The sequence below is a fragment of the Silurus meridionalis genome, chromosome 5 (genome assembly GCF_014805685.1).
Source record: "Silurus meridionalis isolate SWU-2019-XX chromosome 5, ASM1480568v1, whole genome shotgun sequence".
Taxonomy (NCBI): Eukaryota; Metazoa; Chordata; class Actinopteri; order Siluriformes; family Siluridae; genus Silurus; species Silurus meridionalis.
The window spans coordinates 24,109,667-24,128,396 of NC_060888.1; the positions used below are offsets into that span (position 1 = coordinate 24,109,667).

Here is an 18,730-nt window from a genome sequence, read left to right on the forward strand (position 1 = left end):
GCTTTACGTGCCTTATAATCAGTCTCACATCTGTAACGTTGCTAAACATAACTGTGTGTGTGTGTGTGTGTGTGTCCGTGTCCGTGTATGTGTGTGTGTGTGTGTTATTGTTAAGCTCATGAATCTGATTGCTCCACTTTGTGCTTATGAAGTCTAATGCGTCATAATTGATTGCGTTCTCATTTGTGCTCCAATCAGAGCGCGGCGGTGAGGCTGAGAGGCTCCTGGAGCTCCGGGAGGAGAAACTCCGCTCACCTTATTGTTCAGGGCTTGAAAAGACTGGAGTGAAGCCCGTGCACTATATAAACCCCTGTAAGAGAGAGACAGCCAGAGAAACAGCCAGAAAGACAGAGAGAGAGAGAGAGAGAGAGAGAGAGAGAGAGACCTGGGAGACCTGGAGTTTTTCCATTGCATTGGTTTTGATTGTCAGCAGCTGCTTTATTATTATTATTATTATTATTTTTATTTTGAAACACTTCTATTCTTCTGCTCGGTGCAGAGATGTTGCCCGGCGTCATGGCTCCTCCCGCCGTGTATCCCAACCTGCTGTCGCTGCCTCGGACCCTGCGCTCGGCCTTCACGGCGCCGTCCGGCTTCCGGGTGGAGGATCTGCTGCGCATCGGCCGCGACACCTTCCCTACAGCGCGTCCGCCGCCCGCGAGCCCCAACGCCCGCGAGAGCACCCGCGTCTCCTCCGCTACCGACAGGAGCAGCTCACCGCCGCAGACCACCGCCATCGGCACCGCCACACACACCCACACCCCACCTCACGCACACACCCACACTCACACCCACACACACTCCGACCCCGGATACCTGAAGTTCGGGGTGAACGCTATTCTTGCACCAGACACCAGAAACGGTGAGTGTGTGAAAAGTGGAAAATTACATAATAATAATAATAATAATAATAATAATAATAATAATAATATTTTAATAATAATTTAATAATAATGTTTTTTGTAGCTATAATTATATATGTAAATGTAAATAAAATACACACCTTTTTAATCATAAAATATTAGTAAAATATAGTTATATATTTATAGTATTATTTATATATATATATTATAGTGATTTTTTTAAAGAATGCATTAATTAATTAGTAAATGTGCTACACAAAAGTAAATTTTTTTTGTGTGCATATAATAAAAATACATGATATACAACTCAATACGACAAAACGAACAAATAACGAAACTTGTATTATACGTTGATATATATTTTGTGGAAACTTGAGTAATTATTTACAGACAGATAAGAAAAAAATTATTTAAAGAGATTAATTATATTAATAAATACGACTAATTCGCTGATTCATACAGAGAGAATTTCATTCAATTTACAACCCATGCATTGTGCAGTGAATGTTGTGTATTTATTTTGTGTTTAACAGCATCACCTCCACCTTTGCTGCATAGCATGAGCCCCAAACACTTTCCCTTCCCCTACTTTGAGGCATCATTCCATCCATTCATCAGAGCCGCTTATTTCCCTGGTGAGTAGCTGTTTTCCTTTCATTTATAACATTTCTCTTATAGTGCATCTCATACAAATCCTTATTTAAAAACAAATTTCACAATAATATGCATATTATCATATTATTATAAAGCAATCAGGACATTTTTAAGGATTTACACAGCTCCTTGACAGCGTCCAAGTTTTGTAAGGGCCGCAATTGTGAAATCGTGTCTCGCCAATTTCCAAGGGCCTGTTTAGCAAAGTGCAGTGACTGCTGACATTTTGTCCTCCTGATCTACAAATTAGTCAGGATTTTCACGGTTCAAATTTAAGGCGGGTCCCTTCTCTTCATCACCGCCATTTTCCCACCGAGCCAAACGCAGATCACCCACAAAGCTTTTAGCACTGTGACCAATTAGGGCAGCTCCCTCTGGGAAGCCACACACACACTGACTCACACACACATACATGGTGTAACTAGAAGCTGTCAAACACTGACATGTTAAGCCTTAGCTGTGTGGAGGTATGCACATGTTCGGAGTTTATATCATAACGCCTGTAGGAAGATATATATTACCTCAGGATTTTCCGTCTTCTACGATATAAAGCTAAAAAGATGTCACACTCATACCCTGTGAGCTTCATGATCGTGATTCAGATGATATTTGATTGACGTGGGGTTTTTTGTTTGGAAAAAAAGTTAATAAGTAGCGAGCATAGCCTTCGCTATACACTACGTAGAACACTAGCCAACAGAGTGGTGAGAGTTATTGTTTACTACATTTATTATCCATCAGCAAACTCGTCGTTGCCTGTAATGCACACCGTGACAAATTGGGTCAGCTTTCCGTTAACCCACCAACACAGTATTTCCTTATGCAGTAATGCTGATGGCCATTTAACAGTCATGGTCTAATGCCCTATTTTTTCTATTCAAGGATCCAATCTCCTCACAAGGCGCCTTCATAGGCCAATTAAGCTAACAATAAAACCAATGCTTGTAAAAATGGAGGCTAAAACCAAATTCGGTTGAGCCACAGAGCGAACAAGTCGCTTTGTCCGTCAGAAATTTGTCCTCAAACAAACTGATTAGTTTTTAAAAAACCCAACAAATAATTCAAGACTTGCTTAAAGTTCTTCTGAGGGACAAAAGATTAGCTTGAGATTTTTGCTTTGCTAGTCTCCCTTAAATTGATTAGCCATCTGCTAGCTATCTGTAAATGTTTATCAAGATATGAAGCAAGGTTAATAACACTAAGTATGTATAAGTACTATACATCAAGAAAATTGGCAAAAAAGAAAAATCCCTGGTTGTGACTGAAGCAGTTTTAGGCATTTGGTGTTATGGCTAGTTTTGTAGCCTGCGATTATCCATTTAACAAGTTAACAAGACAGCAAAAGTTAGCTGGATTCAGACTGTTTTAAATACATTCATAGTCCGTGTCTGCAAAGTAGCAGAAATGCAAAAAAATATAATCGAATTGAGTAATTCGGTTTATTCAGGACATTTAGGACCCAGTCTAATGAATGGTTTTTTAAAAAAGAACACAGCATCAGGCTTTTGTAGGTTGTACAATGTAGGTTTAGGTCTATATCACTTAGCCTATAGCTGATGCAAATAGACCTTTGAAAATAGCTTGGAATAGGCTGGTATAAGGCTAAAATAAATCCCCACCATCAGTATTCTCCAAATGATCTTGGCATGCAATTGTGTTTAGTTTCGAAGTGTAAATCCCCTTTTTGTCGCCATAATATATGGCTTTAGTGGCCTGTCTTAAGCCTTTTTTCAGTTAGTTCATTACTACACAATTACCGTGCACGCTTCATTAGCGCTTTGTGTCCTCCACCGGAGGAGACTGAATAGCTACTCGGCCTTTTTTACCATACCAATGCTTTTGGGGAGCCAAGCAAATGTGCTAATTAGTTGCCTCGTTCCACTCAAATGGATCCCCTTCAATAAGGTTAGAGCAGGAAGAATTGACTTTGTATACATCTGCCTGTCTCTATCTGATGGACTCAATGATGCCTCTTTTTTAACAGCTTCAAACTCGGTGGTTCCTATACCGGGAACCTTCTCATGGCCACTTTCGGCAAGGGGGAAGCCGAGGAGAGGCATGCTGAGGCGGGCTGTGTTTTCAGACGTGCAACGCAAAGCTTTGGAAAAAATGTTTCAGAAGCAGAAGTACATCAGCAAACCAGACAGGAAGAAGCTAGCCGTGAAACTCGGCCTGAAAGACTCTCAGGTAGGTCCTACAAGAGATAAACGCTAGTGATCTAGCAAGCATTTTAAACCAACTTGCTTGTTGTAATTCTTAATGATTTTTTTTTTTTTCTTGTAGGTCAAAATCTGGTTCCAAAACCGACGAATGAAATGGAGGAATTCCAAAGAGAGGGAACTTTTGTCCTCAGGTGGCTGTCGAGAACAAACTCTGCCAACAAAGACCAACCCTAACCCGGATCTCAGTGACGTCGGGATCAAGTACGAGAATCTTGAAAGGGACATGCCACATGGTGCATTCTACCATCCTCACATAGGCAAAGATCTTCAAAACGCTTCAGATTCACTCCTCAGGTCTCCGTCATACTCCAGCAAAAACTCGGACTCTTCAGATGATGAAGAAATCACCGTATCGTAGCCAGGAAACACAAAAAAAACAGACTGTGTGTCTAATCTTCAGTTCTCCAAATGGAAAAGATCCTACTAAGGGGTTAGACTGAATCAAGCTGACAGACATTCAACCTCTGTAGAAAGGTTTTGACACCCACCAGCAGAGGGTTTCATAAATATTATGCATCAGTATTAAAATTTCAGTGTTAAAGTGACTCAGAAGATTTTTGACGATTATTTGTTGCTGGTTTGATTTACAATGCAGTTTATCAATTTTTTTTTATTTGTTTATTCCATCACAGAAACACATCCATGTTATTAATGAGGCAGCTATTAAGTAGCTACATTTCCACACCGAACAAACAAAGAAAAAAGAATAATGAATATGCATGAAATATTCAGGCTACTGAATTAATGCCTTTGATTTGGCTGCGTTTTTGGCAGCTGTAACTTTTTGTATAATTTTTTTTTTACGAACATATTTGGAACTATTTTGTATAAAGCATTTTATAGCTGAACAAGATTCATACCTTTTCCTGATGATTCCTTTTTTTCCCTGTTTAGATTTTCCATGTTTAATCTAAACGATGTAGATCCTAAATGTATAACTTAAGTCATATATTATTTTGTATGCTGATGTTTGTAAGGATGAAGTGTAAATACTTGGAGTGGGGCAAATATTTTTGCATATTAAAATCCAAAGGGAATAAGACTTGTTTTTTGTTTGTTTGTTTGTTTGTTTTGAACATCCCACAAATCACCTCAAGAACAGATGCAAATTAGAGTACTATAATGAGTATTTTTCACCCCGAGAATTGTTTTATGTAAAACAAAACAACAAGAAAAATAATACAAAAAACTTTTACATTTTACACGTTTAAAAAATCATATAAGGTTTAGGGCAAAAAATTTTAAAAAGGCAAAATATATATATATTTTTTATAAATCAGAGATCCGCTTTGGCGCCCCCTAATGGGAGAAGCCGAAAGAACAAGAACATTTCTTCACTTTCATGAGGAATTCTGTTAAGGGGGATTTTACCAGTCATGGACTAATGCCCTATAAGTCTGTAGTTAAAAAATAAACACACAAACAAAACTTGGTTTAGACATTGAGAGAATGAGTGTCAATGTCTGTCAGAATTACGTAAACAATAAATAGACTAGCTCAATCAAGTTTTAATTTATTTTTAAATATAAGATTAGCTTGAAATAAGTTAGCTAGGCTCACTTAAATATATTAGCTGTCTGCTAGTTATCTGTGAATGTTTGTTAGCAAAACATACCTATCATTAAAGCTAAAAAAGACTGACTTGTTTCTCATGTCCTTTTTTATTTGAAACAAATTATACATCAGACTTTAGATAATGAGAATGAAGTCACTTTAAATCAGCGCTGAGCCCCAAAATGTTTCCCACAAGTTCGATCGGATTCTGATCATGATGCTAAATTAGATGTTAATCTAAAAACTGAGTTGTAGAACCACAAATCGCAGTATAAAAGCTGCCAAAATAAATAGTGTTACATAATATGTATAATCTTTCACTTGGAGATACGGCTGGAATTTTTATTTTAATCTTTTGAGCTGAAATTGAGTTTCGAATGATATCGATTCCTCGACTAATCCTCATCCTACTGTATAATCACACAAGCGTACTCTATTGTCCTGTAAGCTACAAATGACACCAAATAATCAACAGATGAGAGACATATGGTCTTTATTTTCCAAGAGCTAAAAAAAAAAAAAGAAAAAACCTGAACAATCTGTACATGGTGATAGAAAACTCATCTGTACATCATTAACTTTACAAAACTGTTAGAGAACATGGTCAATTTCTGGTACAAAGTTTCAAATGTACACACGTATCGTACAAATTTCCCAAAAGAAAAAAATACGAGCAATGTTTGAAAACAAAATGTGTCAGTGTTAGAATCCACAACTATTAAAGAAAAATTGCATAGGGTCCCATGAATCCGACGGTCCGTCGAGAAAAGCTCCGTAATTCCGACGCTGTATGTCACACGAAGGCCCGAGGAAAAAAAAAGCCTTCATTTCTGGAGCGAACAAAGTGCAGACGTTTAAACAAAAGCAGCGCAGAGTGCTCCTTTGAAACAGTGTTAAAAAAAAAAAAAAAAAACACAGTGGGATAATTCTCCCGATCGACCAACTAGACACGCCGGCACTCGGCTCTTGGGAAAGCAAATCACTCAGAGGACTTTAGATTAGGCAAAAGAGTACCAAAGACTACTGAGTGTGTGTGTGTGTGTGTGTGTGTGTGTGTGTGTGTTATCAAAGTGCTTCTGTGTATGGACACATAAAACAAGAGGTCTTTTTAATCTCCTCTTTTGGCAATTCACATAATCAATTCCCTAATCACACTCTCCGTTCGAACAAAGGAGACTCTCGTGAAAACAGGCAGTCATCACCGTCTCGGAGAATTCGATGAGATTAAGGGAGCGGTTCGTATTCTTTCAAAGTGCTTCTAGACCTGAAATAATGATACCATTTTCTACAGAACCTCAGACAAATTGACAAAATTAGACTCGTTTAACAATATGCAAGGTATATAAGTATACAGTGAGTAAAAATTTGCTGATGAGTTGGTCATAAGAAGGAGGAGTAAAAGGAGGAGTCAGAGTAGCTTTGATCTGAAATTCCGAACCGCTCCTCTGAAGTGTCGTGATTTGAAGAAATTCTGGAAGCTACAATGATTTGTGGTATTCCAGCATGAAAATTCCAACACTTTGTTTTGGCTGTAAAACGGAGCACCAAGCTCTTGTGATGACCTCACCAGATGTTCAAGAAACTCATTTCTCATGATGGCTTTAATTAGAAACATGTTCCGCTTAAACACACCAGCGTCAAAGTGTGCGGAAACATTTCCAGCATTTAAGATTCCTACTAGAAAAGTTGTAAGGCGTTTGGAAACATGAGCACCACCTACAGTACAATGTTCCTTACTGTGCACGGAAGCTCCAAAGAGCCCACGTGATACAATTTCCTTGATTGTGCATGCACAAGATTAGTCAAGTCTGAACTCGTATTGAAAAAAAAAGACCTTGAATATGCACCATGATGTCCTGAAATGTATTTCTGCTGAAAATTAAACCCCACACTGCAGAAGCTGGAGCTCAGAGCAGCCTTGAGACACTAAACTGAGGAAAGAAACTTGTGCATGGTATATACTACATGTCCAAAGAAATTCAAGACATCCTGTGTTTGCTCCACCGGAACATTTCAGTGTCTAAAGATGAAATTTAACAATGAAATTTGTTGAGAACAATCCAGTATTGCTGTATACATCAAAGACAGAGACAAAATGCCCAACGCTTTTAAAACCCAGAAACATGAACATGAATCCAAGAATCCATGAATCTGAACATGAATCCAAATGGATTGAATATGGAATACAAACAATAGGTAAGCCTGATTTTTTTTTCAGTAAACCGATGCCCTATGTGGCCTTCATCTGCATACCGCAACCTGATTGGCTCGTAGAACTTGTGACGTAATAACGCTGCATGTTTTCATATTCCGTAAAACATTGTGTAAAACTGATTGCTTTTGTTGCAATTTGACTAATCTGTTCACTCAAACGAATTCCTTGGAATTCCATTTGACGTCATCAAAACGATTGTCATTATTACTACTACATTATTATAATTTGATTATAATCTCCTCTGTTAATTTTTTACGTCACGACTTAAATTTACGGTGCATTCGACAATGCAGAAGGAAACACCCGAAGATCGATCAACACAGAGTCATTTTTCGACTGTTAAATATAAAACCCCATGACTATGCAGAAAATGTGAATCGATTTGTACAGTTAGCTAGCACACGTGTTGCTAGCAAACGACAAACTTGGCGGTGTCTAAGTGTTTCCTCCACTTTGCATGCCGAAAGCCATTCAACAAGACATGTGGAGCGCGTGACAATTATGGTGGCTTGATTTCAAGCTAGCATGACGGCTAGTTACGAAGGCATGTATACTTTGTTCACAGGAAAAAACAAGGTGCCGCAAGTAATCACAAAGGTCATGTGATTAAACAGTTAGATTCGTTACACAAAGTCAACAAGGCCAACCGTGTTAGCAACAAGTCTAATTGCTCCATGCTTGTCATTTCTTTTTTTATGATCCATATCATTCCATCAGTGATTCTCCAGTTGTTGATGCCGTTACTGATAGTAAACTTTTCTCTTCACGGAAGAGTAAGACGTATTGCTTGGTTGATCACAGTATAGATTCGACCAATGAGATTTCAGAGATGTCCTCGCTGTCACAGTTGCTGCAGGGAGTCGCTGTCGTCGATCAGCGGGCCGGTGCAGTGAGCCGCCTCCTTTAGCCTCATTAGCATATTCATCTATGATAATAAGGAGATGTCAAAAGGTCAGGATTCAGGACTGTGTGGATTTGTGTTGTGTTGTGTTTTGGCCCCTAGAGGCCGCCATTGTTCCATCATGATATTTTCCCTTTGTATGATTACTGCCACCTGTGTCCCATTTCTTTTTCGTATTTTATTTAAATGTTGCTAAACCTTCCAGTCAAATTGTTCATGCTTATTGTGCCTACTGGTACATTTTTTTCCCTATGCATTCTTTTGGTCTCTGAACGTTTGGGATTTGGATTGGATTTGTGGATTTTCATGTCTTTATCCTATTTTTGCATTTTTAGACCTAATAAAAACATTTGACTGTTTCTTACACTGGTAATCTAAATTTAATTCTTGGCCCTGACACCAAAAGTCGTGCAATCATATTGCTGGTTTTATTCCACTTCATTAAAAACAATCACATATCAAAGAAATGAGGGCGAGGATGGCAGGAGGATGGCAGAGTTACTGTTGCCACCCTAAAGTTTACTATTCTCCATTAACGGAGAACAAGAATATATATTTATATTTTTTTAAGGAACAATAATGCTGTAGCATCTACAATATAAAGATCATCTTTTCACCAAACTCTCTTCTTTATCTCACTTCTAATTATCAAGCCAAAACAAAATGAAATAAAAAATGTCCTGAAGAGTTTGAAAAATGAAAAGAAACAGATTTACCTTTAACTGTTACAAAGCTATGAAAAAAAAACGCGATAGAACGATTTGTCTTTCTACTTTCTCTCTCCCTCCTGTCTGTGCAAATGTTAGGAACCGAGTGATGTTGCTAAAAAATATGGTAACATTTCCATGGAAATACACTGACAAGTGTTACATAGATTGTAGACAATTTGATTAAAATGTGGGTTGCGGTCTCACCAGTGGGTCACATTCTGCCCCGTCCAGTGTGATCTCTGTGCCCTGTGTGCCAGGTTCACAGGGGAAGCTGTCAAAGCCCACGTCCTCACGCCGCAGTTGGAGCAAAGAAGGACACTGGAGTTGCTGGGGGCCGGGGGGCCAGGGGTAATTCTCCAACACCCAGAGAGATGGGTCCTCCCAGGCTGCCTTTCTACCATACAGCTATATCACACACAAACACACACAAAATGTTACTTAAAATAAACACAAAATATCTGCAGTCACACAATAAGGTATAAATGTTTTGCGTGTTTGTACCTGCAGCCCCACACGAACAGCATCTAGCATGTAGGGAATGATGGAGTAGTTCCACAAGTCTGTAAACCACACCTGAGAACCCTCAACGTCCATAGGACAGGACAGGAAGAGGCGTGGCCCTGCAGAGGAAGAGGTTCCGGCTGAGTTTTTTAAATTCAATACACTAGTCAGGATGTTACTGGTTGTAACTGAACTCACCGATGGTAACATCAGAGGAGCTGTGTTTCTCCAGGAAGTGGTTGAGATGCTGCCAGACGCACGGGATCCACTCAATGATCTTCACCAGGTCAGCGTTACGCGTGCGGCTGCTGATCTCGGTTTCCAGAAGCTTCCGCTGCAGAAAACGGCCCAAGAAGCCTTTCACTGGTTCAGCGTGATTGGCGCAAAGTAACCATCTGAAACAGGAAGTTAAAACACCGCCATTTGAGAGCTGTGTACTTGTTACTACATTTACACCATCTGGCAGATGCCCTCATCCAGAGCAACATGCATATATATACAAGCGAGCAGTTGAGGGTTAAGGGCCTTGCTCAAGGTCCAGGAGTAGCAGCTTCGTGGTGCTGGGAATTCCTGAGCCTCTAATCAGACGTCCCACATCTTAGCCCACGGAGCTAAAACTTCTTTGGACTGACATACAGTTTACAAACCTTATAGTTCCTGTGTATTAAAATGAATTGAAGATTCTTTTATAATTTATATAGTAAAACATAATGTTACGCACAAATCCAGTGGAATTGCTGACACATTTAACCACAGTCTGTGTGTGTATTTAGTCTGAGTACTAAACTATTATCCAGTGACCATAATCAAAAAAAAGTCTGAAATTTTTATACAATCTTATAATTAATTAATTATTAATTAAATGAATTCATAATTCGGGCAAAGTGGGAGTTTACTTGTCACATTTACTTTTTACAGAACAGAGTATTTCATTTTTCAGCAATGTTAGAAAGTTGGGGTCAGAACGCAGGGTCAGACATGATACAGCGCCCCTGGATTACGGAGAGTTAAGGGCCATGCTCAAGGGCCCCAAGAGTGGAACCAGATTTTTACTTAGCTACCACTTCCCTTAGTGTATGTGACTGTAAGGTTTAAGATGAGTTAAAGATCTATACATCTATACATATATGCTCAGTGTATATTACTTTTGGGTGTGTGTTACAACGCACCATATAATACTTAAACTGGAATCTAAGAAAAGAGTAGCAGGACAGTGCCCTCTTGTGGAGAGTTTGAAAGATCCCTGAAATATTATACGGTGAGTAAAAAATAAGAGAGAAATCAGGGTGTGTAATGTGTTTGTGGGCTTTTAAGTGCACTAAAGAAACCCTACCTGAAATTATGGTGAAGTTGCAGATCCGGGGTGGACGTGGTTGACGACGTCTGGTTTATCGTGCAGATTATATAGGGGCTGTGAACACACAGAGACTGGTGATTATAATACATATTCAAAAAGTTTTTTTTAACATTTGTGTAGAAACCATGAGGAACAAGATTCAGATGGGAACCAATCCTCATCTGGGTGGCACCGAGTTTTACGAGGAAAGTGGGATAGTTATCAACAATGTAATTGTGGGATTAGGCTCAGTGAGAGGCAGCTTTACTGTTACCCTAAAGTATATCTTCTGACCAATTAGATTCCATTTTTCTTTGAAAAGTGCAATGTTATAAAGCCAACAATGATCTGTAGGGTCTCAGTGTCCACCAACAAGGTATGTGTTTGTAATTAAGTCAGCAGACACATTGTTTGTTTTGAAACTCCAAACTCATCACCACACTGCCAGTGTATACATATAAAGAGACCTACATGGTGTGTGTCAGTGGAGATATGTAGGTAAAATGGATATAATGCAGCGTGATCCAGTTTTTGTCTGTGGAGCTACTAACCAGCGTTGGTGTTTGCAGTTCAGCAGGCCGTTGAAGATCTCGCTCAGGGAGCCGAGATGGTGCAGGTTTTCTATGACGACGACTCGAGGAGCTTCTGCGGCCCGTGTGCTGCTGATGCACTGCTCAGTCAGGTTCGATAGGTACTGCTTCAGCTCCTAAATAACATCATTTCAACTCTTCACAAAACTTCAGATCGGAAATCCTTCAAAACTGTGGTTAGAATTAGGGTTGCAAAGTGGTGGAAAATTGCAGGTAAATTTCCTGGAAACTTTCCACGGGAACTTTCTTTTGGGCATTTCCGAGTTGGAAACTTACGGGAATTGATATGAAATTATGGAAATTTATGGGAATTAATTAGAAATGGATATAATTATATAATTTATTTAAATTTAATTATATAAATTATATATTTTAATTTATGCAAGTATATATATATAAACCTTTTGTTTGGTCATAAGCTGACACATGCAAACATACAGATTTTAAACGACATTTTTGACTTGTAGCACAATAGCTTACACACAGCACAAGGAAGTTTTCAAACATAAATGTATGATATTTATGTAATTTACATAAAATAATCGCCAAGATGAATTTTTTCTGACATTATTTTGTGTGCAGGACTAAAGAAATGATGTGTTATGTTATGGAGGAATACACGGTGCATGTAAGGGGTGTAAATTCCCAGTTTATTCCCATTAATTCCTATGGAAAGTTTCCGGTCTGGAAAAGTCCTGGAATTTTGCAACCCTATTTAGGATGGTGAAATACGCTGAATAAATATTTCTCACTATCGCATCAAATTAATTGGTTAGGTTCGGCTGCTGCAGCTACACGTGGATAAATTAAATTTGAAACCCCACCTTGCTGGACTTGTTGTCCACATTGAAAGATGTAATGAGCTGTTTGCTCAGTGAGTGTCCCTCCATCAGCACCATGTGCTCAGCCAGTCTCATAGCCAGGTAGCTCTTTCCGGTGCCTGAGGGTCCAGAAAGAACGATGCGCCGGTGCTCCTTGAGCTGGGACACGTAGCGATTTAGAATAGGCTTTGGGATGAGCGTTTCGAACACCAGCGCGTCCTCACTGTGCTCCTCGACACCTACAAAGCAACACAGATCCAAACACACAGATCCAAACTATAGTTCGGTAGTAATACATCTCTAAGGCATTGCAGAATTTTTCCCTCCCTTAAACGTTTCTAGAGAAAACTTTGACTGGCAGATGGTTATATCTTCTTCCTCATGGGACAAACTTACAATTTATTTCCACGCTGCTTTAAGACAATATCCAATATCCTAAAATATATAAATATATATACCTAATTTGGTGTTGAGCTGTAGGCAGGTAAATTCTTAGTATTGGAAGGATGCCAATATGGTAGGTGGCACTGCTTGGCCCTTGAGTAAGGCCCTCAACACATAACTGTTCAGTTGTAAGTCGCTCTGGATAAGGGGCGCCTACTAAATACTGTAAATGTGAGGATCCTTGAGCACAGAAAAGGCTTTTGGGCTTTATTTCCATATATATAAATTCTACTTATAATAAATAATTTACTTATTTAATTCGGTACTTGTCACTTTATGGCAACTGAAAAATGCATGAGGAGTCTCTTGTTAGCTCGTGAACAGTGCCAGTTCTGTTTTATGCTTTCTGAGCATTTTAAGCCTAAATCAAGGGTCCTAAAGTGGTTTCAAATGCTCCCACCTACAGTCTGTACTCATCAGTTTTAGCATTTAGAGGTATTACTGTCTACTAAATAATGTCTTTTGAAATACATTTGTGTTGTAAAATCCTAGTACATGGCATGGATCCATGCAAAAAGAGGGCAAACAGGATCAGATCAAAATAATGCAGAAGTGCAGTTTACCTTTCAGGTGGACGGAAATGGTGTCACTGTTTCCCACCAGGTAGCCACAGGGCAGCAGCTCTGGCGTGTCGGCTTCGCTCGTGCGCCGAATGTCTCCGATACCGTAGCTGAGCACGCTGTCTGTGTTCAGGCCCAGCTGTGAGACCGGGTCCACGTGTATGATGTACTCCTGCAGGACACACACATACATACACACACACACACACACACGTTTAGGGAAAATCTTCCCTGAATATTATTTCATAGCACAAAACTATTGGATTCTTGATTCTGATTGGTCAAAAAGATCCACTGGTGTTTTTTGTTGAATTATGCTGAAGTTTTCTGTTTTACTGCACCTTGAAGAGACGTCGGATGACACCATCCAGAACTTCCCATTTGGTTTTATTGCTGACGCCAATGCAGCCGATAAGAAAGTCACGCCGTCTGCAGCCCTGTGAGGAGGAAAGACAGAAACACGGCTGAAACAAGTGCCAGAAACTGACTTTTCCCATAACATTTACTTCTTCATCTGGAATAATAAGATTGGATTTATTTCTGACCAATCACAGACTATAATTCTATAAGGGGATTATATTCACTTGTGAACAATGGCCACTCTACAGGATTTGCTAGATGGAGGTGACTTTTTTTAACTGAGCAACTTTTTGAGGAAGGATGTGGAATGTAATTACTATTAACCAGTGTTAGAACTGAGTCTTATGGGGGTCCCCAGTTGTTGTGTAATTAATATATTTTTTACTAAAATAATCTTGGGGATGCCCCTAAGTCTTTTTTTAACTTGTCATGGGGGTTCCCTAATGCCTTATGGGGTCCCCAATTGAGTACTGCTATTAACAGTCTTCTACAGTGGCTCAGGATCACAAGTTGCATTTAACCATCTATCACTGTACACCTCAACAATGATGGAACAGTAATGAATGAACATTCAGTGCCACCAAGATACCGATGGGTTCCCTTTTGAGTCTGGTTGCTCCCAAGGTTTTACAGATCATATAAAAGTAAGTTTTTATTGTAATAATATGTACTAAAAATAGGAAGCAGTAAGTCAGTGGTTGAGGCTCTGGGTATCTCACTGGAAGGTTGGGGGGCATTGCTAATTTGCCACTCTTGGGTCCTTGAGCAATTCCCTTAATCCACATTGCTTATATATATTATAGGGGAACAAACGTATGCATTCTTTTATAACTGCTGCATCTCTGTAAAGCTGCTTTGAGACAATGTCCATTGTTAAAAATGTCATACAAAAAAAAAATCAAATTGAACAGAATTTTTGAGGCTACAAAATTTATTTTTGTGAAAACGACATGCACAGTGCCATCTAGTGGTCATGGTTGTGTATTTGACAAATCAGGCAGATGATTTTCAAGTGACTGATACATTTGGAAACATTTCGATAGAATTATATTTTTTCACATTAAAGCTCGTTTAAAAAAAGTTTATATGAGTTAGTGTTTGGTTTCTTTGCTAAAGTTTAGAACAGAGCTGAAAGATTATGTCGACTAAAAAGACAAAAAATGTCTCACCTCTTTACGCTCCGGGTCTCTGTTCAGACTCACTACCACCTTTACGTGGTGTCCATCTTTACGAGAGCCGCCATCGCTGCTGTCCTCCAGCAGCATGTCTGAAAACACACACACACACACACACACACACACACACACACACACACACACGTAAAGTTTATTGTAATAAAACTTTTCAGGATCACATTATGTTTTGTGTGTGTGTGTGTGTTTATATACACAGTATATATACAGTATATATGTGTGTGTGTGTGTGTGTGTGTGTGTGTGTGTGTGTGCATACCCAGGCTAGTGGACTCGGTCAGGCTCAACTGAGTGGACAATCCGTGGTTTGAAGGACACACAGATGGCTGTGATGTAGTTGTGCTGCAGCTCCCCCTACTGGGTGTTCTCAGACGCTCATTCTCCACTTTCAGCTTCTCCATCTCCACCTGGCCAAACAGGCAAAACAACTCAAAACACCACACTACAAAACATCTCAACGCACATATCCTTATGTCAATTTGACTTTATTTAATTGAGGGAATGTTTATCAACACAATGACAGTCGAGGCGACGTGTCATCACTGCTACACCTCCTGAAGTGTCACATTCCTCTTAAATGACAAATTTGTCAATGCTGACATGTACGACCTCATAGTTTGTATTGAATATTTAAATGTTGTTTAATATCCATCAGCCTCTCTGTTTTCCTCTCTTGAAGTTCATATCGTAAGGAAGATGACTAACCTGCATGCAGTTCATGGACTCTCGGAGCTGGTCGAGCTGGTGGGCGGAGCTTAGAGCCTCCAGTCTGATGTCGGTCAGCTTCATCTCTTTATCGCGCAGCTCACTGCGCAAATGCATGACCGCTTCCGTCTCACAGTCCGTACACTCGGAGATTCTGTATCACACACACACAAACGACAAAGATGCATCACGGAAAAATACAAATCACAAATAATACTGCAGTTTCTGACTGTAGGTTCTCTCAACACACTGATGTTCCACGTACTAGAGTTAGTAATCAATTGAAGGCAGATAATTAGTGCTTGTAATTATTCAAATCATCCAGATATGACATTTATTAGTAGGTCAGTTGCACTTGTTACATTCAGTTTCACAAATTGGGGTCCAAATTGAAAAAAAAAAAACAACTAATGGTTTGACTTTACAAATAATAGCAAAAAAAATAAAAAATCTAAAAATATATTACCAGGAAAAGATGAAAAACTATATATACTATTGTACAAAAGTTTATGGACACCTGACCATAAGATTCATACGTCCTTTTGACCATCCCATTTCACATTTAGTCCTCATTCGCTGGTATAATAACCTTCATTCTTCTAGGAAGATGTTTTCGAGTGTGCTTGTGGAGGTCGACCGATTGATCAGCCGGCCGATTAATCAGACCAATTTTTTCCTTTTTTTTATTTATGATTGTGCTGCAAATTAGGTCGATCATTAGGCAGGCACATCTGACACACCAAAGCAGGTACCAGCAGGTGTCAGTATTTGGCATCCAAACAAGGAAAATGAAAGAGCTAGAACTGTAAATACATAAAGCGAGCAGCGTTTACCCCTGCGGTGATCATTACTAACGGATACGTGTAGCTTCTTTAATCCTGTCTTCTATGTTGCAAAGACAAGAGCAAGAATGAAACAAGCGTGTTTCGTTTTCTTCCTCTATTTAAGTTCTCTTTTGAAGAACTCTCATTTGGAGAGAGAGAAATGTTTGGAAAGATTGAATAAGAGTAAGATTTAAAACTGTATTGTTAGTGAGCCTTAAACCAGAATTGAAAGGCTTGTGTTGTTCAATGAATGTTTCATTTAAGAAATTGTTGTATCATGTCTTTTTAATTCAGTATTAGATTGTTTTAGATGAAGGGGAAAAAAAGAAACTCGGCCAAACATATTGGCCAAAAAAAATCATATATCGGCCATCGGCTGCCCTGATTACGAAATATCGGTATCGGCCAGAGAAAAACCCGTATCTGTCGACCTCTAGTGGAGATATAGGATTATTCAGCTACACGGGTGTTAGTGAGGTGAGGAGGTCTGGGCTGCAGTCGGTGTTCCAATTCATCCCAAAGGTGTTCAATAGGGTTGAAGCTCTATAGCAGAAGATCTTCCACATCATCATGGAGCTGGCTTTGTGCACATGGGCATTATCATGGTGGAACAGGTTCAGGTCTTCTAGTTCAAGTGAATGGAAAATGTAATTCTACCACATCACACTTGTGGCAACAGTTTGGGGAAGAACCATATATGGCTGGGAATGTCAGGTGTCCCAATACTTTTGTCCATATAGTGTATCATGGATTGCTGATATCTACCTCAATGACAGAAATCACATGACACCTGAAAAAATGTATGTAATACCACTGTTTTACCACAAGGGTTTTGCACGTTCAGACATTTAGCACTAATCAGTGTCATAATAAGGTCATGTCATCACACCAAAACAGGAGCCACATCTTAATGCTTTATAATGCAAGCTGGATGTGAAGTATATGCTGTGGCACCATACTGCAGCAGCTCTCTAGATTTATAAAAAAGCAGATTATGATCATCTTGTAATAATTATTTTTTACAATTGATTTATTGATTTTTTTGTTTTAGCATCTGTTACCGAGCCAGAGAGCCGGTCCTGATGGGAGCACTGTTACAACCCCAACCATTTCCATAAATGGAGAGCGACGAAAGAAGAGGACTACACACACAAACACACACACATTTGCAAGCACAACACAACAGTGAACATCTGAGACCACAATGATCAAGGACATTAAGATATAGCGTCTTCAACTGTATTTTTCTATCAATTTTTTACCACCTTGCTGCATGTATATGTGAAATTTGTTCATTTGTGTATATTTTACACCGGTTTTAAATTCCTGTCTAATATTAGGGTTCCTCAGACTCATCGCCTGGTAATCCAGTCTCCTCCAAAAGTATTGGAACGGCAACATTTTTGCTCTATGCTGAAAATATTTGTGTTCGATATGAAACAACGAAGTACACGGCAGATCAGAAGCTTTCATTTCCTAATATCTAAAATTCTCACATCATATTCATTATTCATCAAAAGGCTTATTCATTATTCATCATAATCGTTATTGACACGTTTTTCTCAGTTGCTTTGGAGCGTTTTTCAGTTCAGAAAAGAAATTCTAAAAACTACTCGTTTAACCTCCACATCACGTCGTCACTTGTGCACAAGTTGCGAATGCTTTGGTACGTTCATTTAATCGATTGTGTACAAGTGTCTGCTGTTTTCTACATTTATCAATTGATCGAAATATATTACACTGGTTTCACATGAATAGTCTAAACCCCCAAAACATCTCAGCATCAGTTCATTGCATGTTTTTGTAAACGTGACTTAAATTGATGAACTGTGCAGATGAACCCTTGAAATGTCAGTAATTAACAGAAATATACGGCATCAGATCAACCAATGATCAACTAGTTCTCTAAAATATATTAAAAAAATGAACAACTAAGAAATAAATGAGCACAGTAAAAGGGGGAATCCTGTCCGGTCTCTTGCTAATCAAAATCTCACATACACTAATGTGTATGTTCATATTCATAGATGCCGTACAGAAGAAATTGAGCCCCATTTAGACGATCTTGTTTGTGAACAATGACAGAAGGACTCGTCATACAGATGGCGAGACTGAGATGTGCGGATATTGAGAAATGATTCGAGAAATGCTCCGAAGCAACTGAGAAAATATATATAATAAATGTATCTCGAACAAAATGTCTTCAGACGTGTTGTATAGCAAAACCAATAGAATTAACCTTGCCGTTTTAATGCTTTTGGAGGACACGTTATATGG

The 18,730-nt window shown here is 39.0% G+C and overlaps 2 protein-coding genes across 7 annotated transcripts in view; one reads left to right on the forward strand and one right to left on the reverse strand.

Moving 5' to 3' along the window:
• Positions 1–245: 245 nt before the first annotated feature.
• dbx1b (developing brain homeobox 1b) lies at positions 246–4,721 on the forward strand. The gene is made up of 4 exons (XM_046850038.1): positions 246–862; positions 1,397–1,498; positions 3,502–3,704; positions 3,801–4,721. Exons 1-4 carry the CDS (start codon positions 502–504, stop codon positions 4,095–4,097), a joined length of 963 nt encoding a protein of 320 aa, XP_046705994.1. The 5' UTR covers positions 246–501; the 3' UTR covers positions 4,098–4,721.
• A 1,048-nt stretch (positions 4,722–5,769) lies between these two features.
• The window catches only part of nav2b (neuron navigator 2b), a 155,653-nt gene continuing 142,692 nt past the window's right edge, over positions 5,770–18,730 (reverse strand). For 5 of the 6 annotated variants that reach the window (XM_046849224.1, XM_046849223.1, XM_046849222.1 and 2 more), the window contains 13 exons: positions 17,515–17,595; positions 15,630–15,783; positions 15,184–15,331; positions 14,901–14,998; positions 13,713–13,808; positions 13,375–13,543; positions 12,371–12,606; positions 11,508–11,662; positions 10,954–11,031; positions 9,819–10,015; positions 9,621–9,739; positions 9,324–9,524; positions 5,770–8,433 (listed from right to left, as the gene is read on the reverse strand). In XM_046849224.1, coding sequence (XP_046705180.1) covers positions 8,350–8,433; positions 9,324–9,524; positions 9,621–9,739; positions 9,819–10,015; positions 10,954–11,031; positions 11,508–11,662; positions 12,371–12,606; positions 13,375–13,543; positions 13,713–13,808; positions 14,901–14,998; positions 15,184–15,331; positions 15,630–15,783; positions 17,515–17,595 — 1,816 coding nt within the window. In that variant the 3' untranslated portion in view covers positions 5,770–8,349. The remainder of the gene's footprint in view (positions 8,434–9,323; positions 9,525–9,620; positions 9,740–9,818; positions 10,016–10,953; positions 11,032–11,507; positions 11,663–12,370; positions 12,607–13,374; positions 13,544–13,712; positions 13,809–14,900; positions 14,999–15,183; positions 15,332–15,629; positions 15,784–17,514; positions 17,596–18,730) is intronic. The other variant, XM_046849221.1, reaches the window with a different exon arrangement.

Excerpts from the sequence above, each read along its gene's own strand:
- dbx1b (XM_046850038.1), top strand. The coding sequence starts at position 502 with ATGTTGCCCGGCGTCATGGCTCCTCCCGCCGTGTATCCCAACCTGCTG. Across the intron at positions 1,499-3,501 it reads CAGAGCCGCTTATTTCCCTG|CTTCAAACTCGGTGGTTCCT; the intron begins GTGAGTAGCTGT and ends CTTTTTTAACAG. Across the intron at positions 3,705-3,800 it reads TCGGCCTGAAAGACTCTCAG|GTCAAAATCTGGTTCCAAAA; the intron begins GTAGGTCCTACA and ends TTTTTCTTGTAG.